This window comes from Populus trichocarpa, chromosome 4, assembly GCF_000002775.5.
Source record: "Populus trichocarpa isolate Nisqually-1 chromosome 4, P.trichocarpa_v4.1, whole genome shotgun sequence".
Classification (NCBI taxonomy): Eukaryota; Viridiplantae; Streptophyta; class Magnoliopsida; order Malpighiales; family Salicaceae; genus Populus; species Populus trichocarpa.
This window is the reverse complement of record NC_037288.2, coordinates 21,230,856-21,246,195: the sequence shown is the minus strand read 5'-3', so window position 1 is coordinate 21,246,195 and position 15,340 is coordinate 21,230,856. Positions and strand designations below refer to the sequence as shown.

Here is a 15,340-nt window from a genome sequence, read left to right as displayed (position 1 = left end):
AGCATAGTTAGAAAACTCGCCGGACTCATGATTGACTCGATGATTGATTCTAGACTCAATCAATTTAAGATCTAAACCAGTTGTTGGATTAAGAAAATAATTAAATAAACTTAGTTAACTCAGTTAAAAACTCAAGTTAACTCAATAACTTGGTCAACTTGGATCTAATCTAATCTAATCTAATCAAAACTCTACCCTCAACTCATTGATTATTTTCACTTACTAAACGTCGTTTTAGTATTTTTTTTAAAAAGACTAGATTGAATCTAAGTCAAGTCTCTCGATCCGTGGTCTAGCTATGAATTCAAGAGGACGTCGAAGATAACACGTTGATATCTTTCTTAAAGCAAGCGGGAAAGCTCCTCATGCATATAAAATTGATTTACATTTACAAGATAACACAGTAACAGATGATATAAAGATAATGAAGAAGGCAAAGGAGAAAGGAAACAAAAGAAAACGATCCTATCTTCACTAAAGTGCTTATCCGAATTCTAACAGCCCATAACATTTGTCGCAACACAGGTTTTCAGTCACCGAGGAAGGCAAGCTGTCTGTATCGCTATCCCATGTTTTTTTTTTATATATTAAAAGTTGGCGAAATGATTCTGTGAAGGGTGCACCATTTGAAGATCAGTGGTGGTTTGGCATGAGTTATCTTCACTCATCATTGTCCTGCAAAAAATAAAAATAAAACCAAATTGTTGAGTAATGTTAGAGACCATGCATGGATTTTATGTTAATGAGAGAGTAAAACAAGAGAAATAAATGTGCTGTTCATACCCCCATGTTTTATTATTATTATTATTATTATTATTATTATATATATTAAAATCTAATCAAATTTACAGGACAGAGAAGTTAACCGGTATCAATTCAAAACATTATAATTTCTAAGATTTTTTTAAAAAATTAAAAATTAAACTAGATTTTGATGAACAATGAATTAATCAGGTTAAAACCCACCTAATTTAATTTAAATTTTAATTTTAAACCGGGTCTCATATTAAGCCGATTGTAATAACAATTCATTGCTTAATTTTGGTTGGTACAGATCATTAATTCTCTAATAATGAAAAGTAATCATAGTTAAGAGAAGAATATACGACCGACCTGTCAACCAAAAGTAAGATGATGGAAAAGATGTCATAGGATATAATTTTGTCTTTAGAGACTTCCATTTAAGTCAAGTTTGGACACCTTGGAAGTTCAAGGACTAATAATTTATCATAGAGAATACTTACTCTCTAGGACGAGATGCCCATAGGGAACTAAGTGCCCGTAGCCTCCCATAATACTCTCCGATCACCAAAAAACACCGCGCCACCTGTCTTACCGTCAAAATCCGGCGGAGTTGGTGAAGGGTTTGTTGCCTCAGATTATCAGCCTGTATTTTTTTAATAAAAAAGACATATATCCTTAAATAATAATAATAAAAAAGATAGAGAAAAGGGAAGGAGGAGGAGGAAGAGGAGGAGAAGGGGGGGCAAATTAAATATATTCAATTGTGAAGAATAAATCAAATAGAAGCTATAATGGGTCCCAAGTGCAGAGGGCATAAGGGCACAAACACCATGTGTGAACATTTCAAAGAGGTTGAAAAGCTCATGAAGTTGTCTTGTCTAATAGATTAGGACAATTCAAAACCTTAATAAGATAAGTACACAAGGTTCTTAATTAATTCTCAATTGATCAAGAATTAGAGAGTTTCTAGATTAGTTTAATGTTGTTGATAGGTTTAGCTAGGGTTTGTGTATTTCAACAACCCTTTTGATAGCAACGTTTTATTAGATGAAACACTCCCATCAAAACCCTAGCAGTCACCATTATGAAAATGGACTTCTTAGCAGAAAAGTAAGCATATATTCTTTCCAAAATGATTGGCCATATAAAATTAAAATAAGCTATAGTGCAAGTCAAGGGACCATCCATCCACCCTAAACGTGGCAAACAAGTATGGGAAGGATCAATTTTATGTTAAATCATTTACAAGTTGACCATAAGCTTGATGGTGACAATACAATCAATATCTATTCTTCCAAGGCAGATATTTATATGATGGACAAATTAATCCATGTTAATTGCATTGGGGACATGACTGTAGCATGTCCTGTTGACTAATTAGTTAAATTAAACACTTAATATTTTGGATAAAAACTCGATAAAAAATGTTGAATCAAGCTTATCTTCAATGAAGTGTAAGCCCTGGGACTCTGCTCCTCGATCGGGTGTAAGGTGTAGAAATGGCGGCTCAAAACAAGCTAGTCATGTTGGATATATAATGGAATGGAACATTTGAGCTACTACAACCTTCTTCTTTGTTGATAGTTGAACTAGAACTACTTCGAAAGGTTTTTGTTCACTTGCATATGATTAATGTCATCAAACACATCTCTAATCATGGTGTTAAGACAAATCAACATCTAATCTTCTATCACTTGATCAAATGAGAGGGATATTATTGTTGTTTAATTAAAGTATATCTGTTGCCTCCCCCGATGAAATGTTCTCTCATCCCTGTACCAAATAGCTTCCACTAGAATTTGAGCTCTTGTTATTACCTTGACATGGACATTAAAGTTGATGCATCACCTTGTTGCTAATCAGAAGCATGATATGTAGGAGCTAGCTTTCATGAAAATCAAGTGAAAAAGACCCTACTGTGTCACCTAAGTTTCTTATTTCAACCTCTAGACTTGAGAGCTAGCAGCTTTCAATATCATTTTCAAAAAGCACTAAACTTAACTTTGAAATGAAGTACACCACTCTCCAATTCTGACATAAACTGAAAGTGCTGTTTTTGGACTCTCCTCACAAGCCCTTGTCTGTTTACTATTGGTTAATGGTCCGTGACAAGGTACTCATAAGACTTATGATCACTATCTTATTGTCTGCTACTCAATCAATGTAATAAAGGCTAATGATATGCGTACCTGGCGAACGAACCCTTCAAGATTGGCAAGCTTGCCCAAGGCCACTGCCATCTGCTGCATTCCACCAATGACCGGTCCACCGGCAATGGTGTCAACCAGAGACTGCTGGAGCTGCTCAAGGCCTTGGGAGAGAGCCTCTTCTGCCTGCTGTGAAGATTGTTGAAGGTTGTAGATCCCCATGATTTGCTGTTCTGTTAAAGGGTCTAGTTGGGATATTAACATCTGCTTAATAGAAACAAGAGGAAAAAAAATAATGTTTTTTGGTAGGAACAAAATGAATAATCTGATAGGGATATTTTAGTCATTTAACTTTAGTTGCATGTGTGTGCTCCTCTTTTAGGACACTTTAATTAATTGTCTTAATCACTCATTTTTTTAATAGATAATGCGCCCTTCATAAGGGGAATATTTCATCTGATTAAATTAAATTTAACACAAGTTTTTATTCTTTTTTTAAGCTCTTAATTAAATCGGGTTTTTTCACTGACCCGGCATGATTATTGTCACTGTGCCTGTTTCTTTCTTGTTAAATGACTAAAATAGCCTTGCCTGTTTCTTTCAAAGGATTTTTCATAATTACTGTTCTACCTTCGTGTACTACACAATCCTGCGCACACTAATTTCCTACGGCAACCACCAAAATGGCAGACTATCTCAAGCAGAATGTAATGAGCTAATTAAAATGGAGTAGAAAAATCAGACCTTTATGAGTTCTGAGGGCCTAAAACCACCCATCCAGAGGAAGCAACGCTCCGCCGGAGTGGACCACATTCCGGTAATGAGATGAAACACATCAGATTTAGCCGCCTCTACCTTGAGCCGGAAAATTTCATCATAATGTGAAATGTATCCATCTACTATAACTCGTAGTTCACCATCAGATAAATGAGAATGCAATCCTGTCCGGAGCTCCGACATGTGCCGGTGGTCATCTTCTAGCCATCTTGCATACTCCATATCAAATATTGCAGGTCCTGTAATCACAGCAATAATAACAAAAATAGTTAAAAATTATTGGTTGGGGTTAATTTAATAATAATAAAAAAAAAATGTGAAATTTATCCATCCCCTTGAAAAATCACCAACTGCGACGAGGACTTCAATTAAAAAAAAGTTGATAAAAGTTGGAGTCTTCTTAGTTTTATTTTTTTTCTTCTGTAAATTCACTACTTCACTGTGAAAAATTCAAGAGAAATCACCAGAGCTGATATTGCCACCAGCACCACCACAGCCACCCAAGAATAAACCCTGAAAAGCAACCCAGAATTCAAATAAAAATTAATAGTGATTTTTTTTTTAAATGCATTAATTACTGTAATTTTGTACATAATTAAAGACCTGCTGTCTAGCTCTTTGAAGATCTTGCTCTAACTGAGAAAGCTTTATTCTGCTAGTCTCTAGCTGTTGGACATATGCCTGTTTTGGGACAAAACATAAAGGCAGCATTAATGATTTTTTAGCATTAATTAAAGTGTCCAAGTTGCTGGTAAAGGAAAATGACCCTTGCCTTCTTCCTCAGTCGACTCTTCCTTGCAGCTTCTCTGTTTTGAGCTAATCGTCTCAATGTCTGGAACCAAAAGCAAAGCAAAAAAAGAGATTTCTATAGTCACAAAAGGCAACAAATTTTGAACGAACATTGTTAAGGTGGTAAAGAAAAGGAAAGGAAGAAAAAACCTTAGCATCAAGTGGTTTCTCTGATGTTGAAACTTTTCTCTGCAACATGACATAAAACACATGTAAACCACTGTCCCAGTACCCAAAAACAAGAAGTTTGAAATGAACCCAAGTAAAAAAAAAATTACGCTTGGTCTAAAGATGTAGCATACTTATGGAGAGATAGATGGTTGAGTTAAGAATTGAAATAGAAAGATAGAAGGGATATCTCACAGAATTCCCAGGAAGAAATTGTGGTAGCTGATTCTCAATATGAGAGTCTTGTTGTAGAAATTGGAAATCAAGAACAAGGTCTGGATAGCAAAAATCATCATTTTCTGCCATTTTGTGGAGGTGTTTTGGCTAAATTCCTGGTTCCAAAACTGATTTTAAGGCTAAAAACATATGGTTAAGTGGTAGTTATAGGGATTGAGTAAAGTGGGTCATTGTTGCTGTACAAGAAAGAAATAAGTGTAAAGATTCTCACTTTGGCCTTACATATTTATTTACAGCTCTCTCTCACTCAGCCTCTCTCACTCTGATTTCATGTCAGACATTTGAACAGAAAATCCTTCAGGGATCAGGGAAGGGTTTGGCCTCTTTGATTTTATGTGGGTGGTTGGGATCTGTGCGTTTGAAGATTGAAGATATGGAGAGAGGGAGCAATAAAGATACCAAATTTTTCCCGAGTTTTGGGATTTTGGGGGAGAGAGAGAGAAGGAGAGAACTGGGAGATTAATTATTAAGCAAAACAGTTGGGTTAAGAACCTTTTCATGGGGAGTTTTGGCAGGTGATTGATTCTGTTGAGAGGGTCGTCCTCCTGTTCTTGATGTATCATTAGCCATATCTACTTGTTGCTGATCTTGAAACTGTAGATGCTTCTGATCAAAAGCCTGATTGTAATGATCCGAGGAAGATGCCTTTTTACTGATGGGAGATTCCGGTTCCAGATGGGCATCAGCTTTGCTTGAAAGAGTGTTTGTTGCTGAGCCTGAGTCAGTACTCTCCCCTCCTGACTTTGAACTTCCCTGAGTTTTTTAAATTAAAAAAAAAAAAGGGCAAACCCCACAAGAAATATTCAAAAGGGCAGTCAAGAATCAAGATTCATTATAAAAAAATGTGCTAAATTCTGGAAATGTGAAAGCACTCAAGAGCCATGTAGAAAGTTTTAAAACTTTTCAATCAGAATGACTTTCAGGAAAATTTTGATGTGAAGAAAATAAGTGGGGGAGAGATTGGCTTAGACTTTCATAGCCTATTGTTTCTATCCAGTCCAGGTATCAAAAGACAAAAGACACGGTCAAAGATAAAGAAAGGAGGCTAAGAAACTACTACTCTTGGGGTTTGCTGGAATCTAATTGGCCATGAAGGGAACATTTCCAGTGTTGCTGCACGTCTGCCTGCTACTGTAAATAAAGCTGCAAGAATCAACAAAAGCAGGATCTCAGAAGATCAGATCACCTCAAAATAAAGACAATAAGATTTCAGTACTATTTTCTTTGCCACCTAATCCCCCTCTTTTGTGCAGTTAAAGTCAAGTGAATCATTCCAAGGCGGTCAGGTTACTATGTTTGTAGCCTCTTACACCATTGATTTCTCTTTCCTCCTCAGAATGATTACTGTATCGGAAATGGTAACTAGACAAATTCAAACCTCTCTCTATGCTTGTTTTAGAGCTGGTTATGCTTATCAAGCGTCCCAAAAGGAGAAAAGATAGCAAAGAAAGATATAGGAAAAGGGTGGTAGCATACGTGCTTTAGCTTCATCATTCCTAATCTGAACTCCTTGCAGCACAATCGCTTCTTCCAGCTCTCCAAAATCAAAAGCAGATCCTTCTTGATTACTAGAGACAAAAACATAATAATACCATGTCAGTCATAACCAGAAAACTATTCAAATATGAGAATTTTGAAGTTGACTAGTTCTTGGCATACATGAAATTGGCTGATGGGGTGTTGATTCCATGAACAGGTGCATAAGGGAGATGGTGATTCGAGGGAACTGATGATAAACCAGTCTCTCCAACTCTGTGGCTAGCCATGCAAGACTCTCTCTTTTTTAGACCATTCTACTCATCATATCTTTCTCCAACAAGAAGTAACCGATCAAAAACAAAAACATGCTGTGTATTAGACAACAAAAAGAAATGGTAAGAAACAGAGAAGTTGGACAGTAAGTAAACTACTGTCAAAACAAATTCAAATTCACAAGCACTATAGCTTCTAATTCTATGTTTACCTCAGTTTAGTATTGAATCCTAGCGGTAGGAAAGGAAGGAAGTTGTACTCAGAGAAGAACACAACTGAGAGGAAAGGAGGGAAATCAAAGCTAGCTTTCTTGTCAGAGTATATCTAGTTTCTACTCTACAAGAAGGGACGGGTCTTTATCTTCAGATATCTCTCTCCACTGTTTCCAACTTTTGGCCCTTTCATGGATGTCTCTATCTCTTGCTTTCCTTAGCCTTCTTTCTCTCCTTCAATGCGAAGAAAACTAACCTGATTTGATTACTCTGTTTTGCTTTTATCTCTTTCTTCCCTTTTTTGTTTTCTTTTTGGAGTCTGCTTTAGTTCTATCAAACAGGGCTTTGAAAGTTGAAACTCATCCCCGTGTAGTAAACCAAAAACCTTGTCCTTACAAGCAAGAGCTGTCTCAAGCCCTCTGGGCTATGTGAGGGGGGGTTCTTGCCAAAAATAAACACAAAAAAAAAAATAAATTAAACAAATACAGAAGGAGAGGAGGTGGGGTCTTTAGCAGGAACCCACTAGAATCACTGAATGACTCCTCCTCCACTCTTATCTCTCTTCTAACCGCCTGTGCTTTCTCATTGGTCCTTTGTATGCATCTCTTCAAGGATTCAAGTACTTTTGCAGCAGGAAAAATCCAAATTTATTTATTAAGCAATAAATTCAACACTTAATATCATGGGAGATGAGACAAGTTTTTCTTTCACAGAAAATGGTAATAAAAAGAAGTCTTTTTGATGGCCTAAGAGGGGATTGAGTTTGCTTTTGACAACTCTAGGCGGCAGGATCGCAAGAGGGAGGAGGGGGGGTTTAATTTTAATTTTTAGTTATTTTTTAAGAATTAATGTGAATTGCTTCAACCAGAATAATAATCCCAAAACAAAACCCATCTTGTAATATATTAATCGAAGTTCTTGAAATGGATTTGTTTGGTATTATCTCCTTTGTTGATAGGTCAACATCCATTCCCTGTCATCACCTAAAACCATCCCACATTAAGATTCCTTTCCTTTAATAGAAATCTATATTTCTCTGAGGCCTTGGAGTTAAAGGGTCATCGCAAAATTCATCTCATGAGGTAAGATCATCTCCTTTTGTGTTGCCAATGCTCCAAACCCTTTTTCTTTAGAGCAGGGATGGCCAATCCTATGCAACCACCCTTTTATTAAGGTCTGACAAGGTCTGACCAAAAGAAGAAATACAGATGAAAAGTTAAGAGTCAGATAACAGATTATAAAGCTGTTTAAGCAAAGCAAAGCAAAGCAAGCATTATTGATGATATGTGCTAGTATCCTTTGATGTGTCTGTGTGTCCAGGCAGGGAGAGAGAAGGCTATTGGACCCATGATCTTTCATAAAAATAGGTAGAAACAAATACTTTATGTTGTGCTTATCTGCTACTCTTGTAGGTAATATGCCCTTATGCCAATTATTCCCTTGTGATCCCAATGATTGGCCTAAAAAAGGGTCTGGCTCATACATAGAGGTAGGGTTCGTGGATTAGGTAAAAATATGTATTTGAAGCCTAACATAACTTTGTTCCCAATAAACCTTACAGCTTGTTCTTCTTATGAAAGATTCTCGGAGCCTTTTAGATTGTAGATTCCATGAATCTTGCATTTACTCTAAATCTTTTACAAGTTCCTTAGCTTCCAGGCTTGTAGAAAGGTGATTGGTCTAGATCAAATCCAAGTATTAAGTAAGATTTTGGTTCACTAATTAAGGCATTGCTTGTCACTTAAGCATGAAACTAAAACATATATACACTGATTGATACTGCTTCTTCATATAAAGAATTGAGTTGCGTGAACTCGGTTTAGAAGACTATCTCTTACAGTTTCTCAATAAGTAATCGATTCAGGAAACTTGTTTAAAAATGTTAAGAAGGGATGGACCAAATCCAAATATAATAGAAAATCATTGTTAATTTTAGTTCTACTAAAAAACCTATTCTTAAAAATGAAGAGAATGCACTCGTAAAATCATTCAAATGATATAGTTTCATATATTTCTCACCGTAGAATGGAAGGGAGAGAGTTATTCAAGTCGTTGTTATATAACATGCTGAGAAATTTCCATGAATTATCAAGATAATTGCTATAGATTTCTCAGTTGCTTAGAGGCCTTCTCTCTCAAAAACAAGTAAGTTAAGGGATGCTCTGCTGTTATGAAAAGAAATAACTTCTCTCACTCGGTGTATTCTCTCAAAATTCTGGCAATCTTGGTTCCAAGATTCCTATTTATCTGTCAATAATTTATCAAATGATGTAGTAGCTCCCAAATCTCTAATCAGCCAGTGATCGAAAGTAGTTACATGATTGAAACTTAAACACTCATTTGGTTGTTAGAACATCTGCAGGGCCGCCACCTAATACAAGAAGTAGGTGCTGGGCTGCTGGCTATTTAAATTTTGTACAACAAGTCCATTTGTTAGTGTACCATAAAACAAATAAAAAAATACATAAATATATAAAATAATTTACCACATAATAATTTCTTGTCCTTTCAAAGCAAAATAGATAGAATCTTCGTCTTTTTTATCTTCCAATGTTACACTGGGATTTATTTCCTCCTGGCCAGTTGACGTTATTTCCATGAAAAGAGCTGGGGACACAGTTTCAGCCTCAACCCCACCAATAGAGCAAAACTAAACAAAGATAATTTCACTTGAGATTGAACATGTGTACGAGTTCTCCTTCAAGGATTTACAAAAAAGCAACAGCACCATGTAATAAAATCTGGTACTTGGGAATCTTCTTATAAGCTGAAATTATCATACGTCTTGTTTCAGTACTCTTTCAAAGATCGCGGCCATATCCTACAAAAGCTGTTCCCTTTTAATCCGATTGACATAAAAAATGAGCCTTGCATCTTGCTAGCCTGCAACAATTGAATATTTTCCAAGGAATTTAATAAATTGTAGGTGTGTGTGACAAGTGCTTTTCATCCAAAACCAGCATAGCTCTGTTATGGCCACAGATTCTCCGGCCATTCATGTGTTACAGGAACACTCGTGATGTTTGCAATTCATCAGATCAAGGGTTGAATGGTCTGGTCGTCGTTTCAATGGGCCACGGACACTCCATCCTCGGGTAATTTCTCTCCCATATAAAGGATGACGAGCTGCATGTTACTGCTGTAAGATCCTCAGCAGAATAGCCCTAGGCCATTCTTATTTCATCACTGAAAGAAATTCCAAGTATTTCACCAATAAGACCAAACGTTGTGGAATTACTTGATATCTACCTTGGAACATTTCCTATTTATATGGTATGTAGGTATGTCTGTAGGCACTCATGTGTATATGTACGTATATATTGGCATCTAGACCTCAGCCAGATCACACGGATCAACATCCTTAAAAACAGTTAAGCTGCCGTCACACGAGCAGCAGGGAGGTCCAGTTAAATTATGCAGATAAAAATTTGCCCATTGATCCCAAAAACTCTGATAGCCATAATTTAAAACCAGATCATTTTTTCCCTGGCAAGGGAGTCTCTTAGAATTATAGAGATCCATAAAAAGATAAATCGTTCAGTTTAAAATTTGTAGTTATGTCAGAGTCAGACATCACTCGCTTCTTGCAAATCTTATTGACAAAAAAAACTGCTATCCTTGTTACACCAATGATTTTAGTATCATTTCCATATTTTCCAGATATAGAAACGTCGGCACCAGTACTCCAAGGACAGGGAATACAGTTAAAAAAACAACTCATAAAGGGACGCGGAAAACCATCGGTCAAATAAAACCAAGCTGCACTGTTTATCTGTGTATGTGGGAGGGGGGGGCAAGAAAGGCAGAGCAAACTTTTCAATCAGACGAAAAGAAAAGGTTGTCTACAGCAATTGAGTAAAATGAAAACAAAGTGAAAAGAAAACATGTTTCTGTTGCAAAAGCAAGTTGCAATTATAAGGAAGAATTCAGATATCATTTACAGGACATGGAAAGGGATGCTCGTGCTCAGGTTATAAATGCTGTGAATCTTACCTGGCGTATGTTGTATTTAACTCGTTTAGATGTCAAACGTGAACAAGGACGAAAAGTAATCACGAGATTTCTATTCATAATCGAACTGCACATCTACATGCATGTATGTTCTCATGAGCTGAACCATGGATGAGGTAAAATTGGCCAACATTTGGCATTCTTCGTGACTTTTGGCCTCTGAAACAACACCACGAATCACCAACTTCTTGAGATTTGGACAAAGTTTTAGCAGTCCCTCCACCCAAAGAGAGAAGAGATCATTAATTACAGTCCACCCGAGCTCCAAGATAATGACATATTCCAAGTGGGAAGAACCTTGTAGGCCATAGTTGACCACTCCATCTCTCAAGTCATAACTTAATGCAAGGTGGCTGAGATGCGGGAAACAAACAGCAATATTTTCTAAATCCACAATCTCATCCTCATCGTCAAAGACCACGTCCCAAAGACGAAGTTTCCTTAACTTTGATGATTTTGAGATCATTTGGTAGAACTTTGGCCAAATAATAGTGAAGTTGCTGACATCTATGATCTCAAGATTATCAACAGTCTCGCCAATATAAAGTTGAATAACACTCACGTCATCAATTTTGAAATGCTTCAAAGTACCCTTTCCAATGAGTTCAAATAGCTCAAGAGCACAATCCTTCAAGTGCAAGCTTTCGATGCTATCTGCTTCCAATATAAACTTGTCCAAACTAATTGCTTCGACATAAACACTCTTTAATGTTGGGCTGCTCAGTTCAACAGTCACCTGTGCATCAGACATTGCAATCTCTGGATTAACAAGCCCAAAGGTCTCAATCTTTGGGCAAGCAGTGAGTAAAAGATTGAGATCCAATGCTGAGATACTGACATAACTCAAAGAAAGGGATTTTAAACAGGGGAATCTCTGAAAATTGGGTTCAACCCCTGTTATCGAGTTATGGGACAATTCCAAAGTTTCCAGCTTCTGCCTGCCACAAATCTCAAGAATATTAACATTTGGATTAGTCCGAACATTATAAATCAATCGATGCAAGGTTTCCCTGGTGTACATGAGCCAAGCAATAACTGTTGATGCAGAAAAATCATCAGCATCATCCATCAAAATTGACAAGCCTTGTAATCCAGTGGTTTGGAATATTGTTTGAGTTATCAGTATCTCTAGCCGACGAGTCGTGAGATCATGATAAACATGCCAATCATTGGAATTGAATGAAAGGGTGTGAAGGTGTTTACGACAAGCTTCTCGCCACTTCCGACATGTTGCAGAAGCTATCACCACATCCCGAGCGCCTCCTAGCCGTGACAAAATGTTCCCAATAACTTCAACCGGAAGATGTTCCATTACCCGAAAACAAATCCCTAGAGTTTCAAAACCTCAACCAGGGCTTCCCCCGTAACTTACCAGAAAAATCAACGCGGCTCAGTTTATAAGACACAAGCTAATTAACTCTTCCACTACATTTGGATCCTGTGCATCGTTCCTTCCTCGATAACCCCAAAGTTTGATCTAGTACACAAACATAAAAGCTACTCAACATGGTAAAACAACCAATTGGCAGAAGCCAACATATGAGAAATTAAAAAAAAAAATCAAACTCACTAACTCACAAAGCATGCAATGAAATTTGAAATCATAGAAACAGAAATCCAAAACACATCAACAAAACCAACCCCCCAAAAAAAACACTCAAAATTCAACATCAGGGCTAGCCAGTAACATTGATTTCAACAAAAAGATAAAATCTTTTAACATGTTAATAAAAAAATTCCAACAACCCAACAAAACATCGAGCCATCCGGCAATAAAGAAATATACAAACAAAACCCATCAGAAACATAAAATCTGGCATCTGGGTATTAACAAACCAGGTCAAAAGTTCACACTACAGCGTTAGTTAACACAAATAAGATGTTGAAAGAATTGAGATTCAATAAATCACACCCATAATTCACGAACGCAAAATAAATAAATAAATAAGCAAGAGGGCCATCAAAGATCTTACCAAACAAAAAACCAGCAAGAAACTAATGATGATAAGAGAGAGAATCAAGATGGGGGGCTGATTCCAGGCGTTACTTTGACGAAGATCCGCCACCCTGGAGAATAGAGAGGGAGATTATAAGTTGAAAGAATCCATGATGAGTGACATACTGAATAAAAAAGTAGGTTTTTTATTTGTAATTATTTGCTTTTTTAAAAAAAAATAAGGACAAACCTAAGAAAAGTACTCCATCTCTACGAAAAATCTTAATTAGATCCCCAATCTATTTTTAATCTCCATTAAATTTAATTAAGTCTATTCGTTAGTTTCAATTAAAAAATTGTCTCTTTTTTAATTAAAAAAAAACCATGAATTCTCTAATATTTCCCCATCCACAAACCATTTAAAAATACAGAAGGTTCTATATATATTGCCCTAGCTACATGTTGCTTTTCCATTTACAAGAAAGCCCTTGTGGTTTTGGGTTAATTTCAAGACCATCCCTAGCTACATGTTGCTTTTCCATTTACTTGTGAAAAATTGTCATGTCATTTAAAGTTTGTCTTGAGCTATATGAAAGCCTTGCACTGATATCAATAGATGAAATGTTATTGATATTTAGATTTATTACCTAAATAGAAGAAACTTTGGTGGCACGTGGATTTCACAATTTTGATTAAATTTTTTTAATATTAAAAAAGAAAAATTAGAAGATGATCATGTTTTTAAATAAGTTAAAAAAATTCAATAATTAAGTTAAATTTTGATTAATTTGATAATGCTATAAGAGAAAAAAATGAGGCAGCAACAATAAAAAATCAATGAAATTAAATATTGTTCTCGGCAAAGTTGAGTTAACACGTGAAATATATGACATGGACATGGAATATGAGAAGATTACGTATTTATCATGCGTCTTAGATCATGAGGTCGGAATAATTTGATAGAAAAAAGAAATGGATGATAAATAAAAACAAAATTACAAAATTTAAAAGATAAATATAAATCAAGATATTTAATAGCATAATATGAGTTATTTACCCGGTTGTTTTAATGAATTTGTTTATTAAAATCAATTTGTAATAGAAATTGACAGATACATAAAATTTATTGAATAAAAGGAAAGGAAAAAAAATATCATGTAAGGAAAAAAAATATCATAAAATATATATTTTTAATTTATAAAAATAAATAAAATTTATATGAAATATATAAAAAATAATACAGACGAGTCATATTAACCTCGTAAAAAATTAAAGACACCCAATATAATTTAAAAAATAATTGTTATCTAAAACAAAGGCTAAATAAGCCCAAAACATTATATAGGAGAGATATTAATTAAAAAAACAAAATTAAAAAATATTTTAAAAGGCATAGAAAGGTGTTAATCGAAAAACAAATACCAAAAAATAAAAAGCTGGAGCACGCAGGCCTTGAAGCCCATGCCCACGCGCTGGCCTCCTATTTTTTTTCTTTTTTAATAGGGCGGACAACTCGCCCCTATCTTTTGAAAAAAAAAAAGGAATATGTAGACGACACATTACCTGTTGTAGTAGACGACGTGTTGTCTGCCATCTCATATTTCAGTCGCCCCTACAGTGCTTAGAAAATTAGGCCTATTGGTTTTTTTTACCAAAAAAAACATTTTTTTAACTCATTTTAACTGCAAAAACACCCTTAAAACACCAAGAAACCAACCTATCAACTTATTAAACCTAAAAAAAAGTCAAAATGGCTAAATCAAACCAGGAAAAAATTACATCCATAACCTAGATCTGTTTTTTGTCAAGCTACATTGAGGCTTGAGACAATCACCATAAGACTCTCTTCATTTAATGGAATTCATTGACACAAATTTTAACTTGTTTGGTGGTCAAAATCGTTACCAACGAGAACTTTCTCTGTCTTGGTTGAAATTCGGTGATTCCTCTATCTACTCATGAAAATGAAACTGAAAAATGATAAAAATAAAGTTTGGTATCAAAATATATGTTTTTAAAAAATAAAGGGATTGGTCATCTTATATAGCAAGGAAAGTTAAGGACTAAAATATACTTAATAGAAAAATTCAAAAACGCTACTTATATTATCTAAATTTTTCATTTCAGTCTCTTGTTTTTCAATTTAACCATCCTTAAAAAAAAAAAACATACAATTATATACTAATTTTAACTAAAAAAATACTCAATTGTACAAAGAAAAATATTTAAAATCAGATTGAATTTTTTAAAAAATCACTTTTCCAATCCACAATTAAGGTTTAATTAGATTAATATTAAAACTGGTATAATTTTAAACTTAACTCGAGTTTGGTATCAAATCATTCCATCGGACCAGTGTAACAACTATGCTAACTAGCTTAACAAAGCAAACCGATCGTTTGATGTCATTTATGAAGCTCATTTTAAAGGTGTCGATTGGTGCAGCCAGGTTGAAGGGTAAGCAGGCAGCAGGCAGCAGGCAGCAGGCAGCAGTAGTGTCCACTGCTATAGGGAATTCATACGAACTCGGAGTCTCTTCCACTTGTCCAAGAATATTAGCACAGAAG

The 15,340-nt window shown here is 35.4% G+C and overlaps 2 protein-coding genes across 6 annotated transcripts; both read right to left on the bottom strand.

Annotated features, from left to right (window-relative positions):
* Positions 1 to 337: 337 nt before the first annotated feature.
* On the bottom strand, positions 338 to 7,659 carry LOC18098126 (transcription factor TGA9). Of its 4 annotated transcripts, none has more exons than XM_024599980.2 (13): positions 6,826 to 7,659; positions 6,522 to 6,709; positions 6,339 to 6,430; positions 5,920 to 6,005; positions 5,355 to 5,615; positions 4,608 to 4,646; positions 4,441 to 4,500; positions 4,272 to 4,349; positions 4,133 to 4,181; positions 3,636 to 3,907; positions 2,934 to 3,155; positions 1,245 to 1,387; positions 338 to 675 (listed from the first exon to the last, which is right to left on the bottom strand). In XM_024599980.2, the coding sequence occupies exons 2-13, from the start codon at positions 6,626 to 6,628 to the stop codon at positions 588 to 590; spliced, it is 1,497 nt and encodes a 498-aa protein (XP_024455748.1). In that variant the 5' UTR covers positions 6,629 to 6,709; positions 6,826 to 7,659; the 3' UTR covers positions 338 to 587. The 4 variants fall into 4 exon arrangements, with proteins under 4 accessions (XP_024455748.1, XP_024455749.1, XP_024455751.1 ...); XM_024599981.2 differs by having other exon boundaries at positions 6,522 to 6,668; positions 6,826 to 7,658; XM_024599983.2 differs by having other exon boundaries at positions 5,923 to 6,005; positions 6,826 to 7,655.
* Positions 7,660 to 10,698: 3,039 nt separating this feature from the next.
* On the bottom strand, positions 10,699 to 13,170 carry LOC18098125 (F-box/LRR-repeat protein At1g67190). 2 transcript variants are annotated; one of them, XM_024600236.2, is made up of 3 exons: positions 13,024 to 13,170; positions 12,811 to 12,904; positions 10,699 to 12,314 (listed from the first exon to the last, which is right to left on the bottom strand). In XM_024600236.2, the coding sequence occupies exon 3, from the start codon at positions 12,147 to 12,149 to the stop codon at positions 10,890 to 10,892; it is 1,260 nt and encodes a 419-aa protein (XP_024456004.1). In that variant the 5' UTR covers positions 12,150 to 12,314; positions 12,811 to 12,904; positions 13,024 to 13,170; the 3' UTR covers positions 10,699 to 10,889. The 2 variants fall into 2 exon arrangements, with proteins under 2 accessions (XP_024456004.1, XP_006384819.1); XM_006384757.3 differs by lacking the exon at positions 13,024 to 13,170 and having other exon boundaries at positions 12,811 to 12,975.
* Positions 13,171 to 15,340: the final 2,170 nt, after the last annotated feature.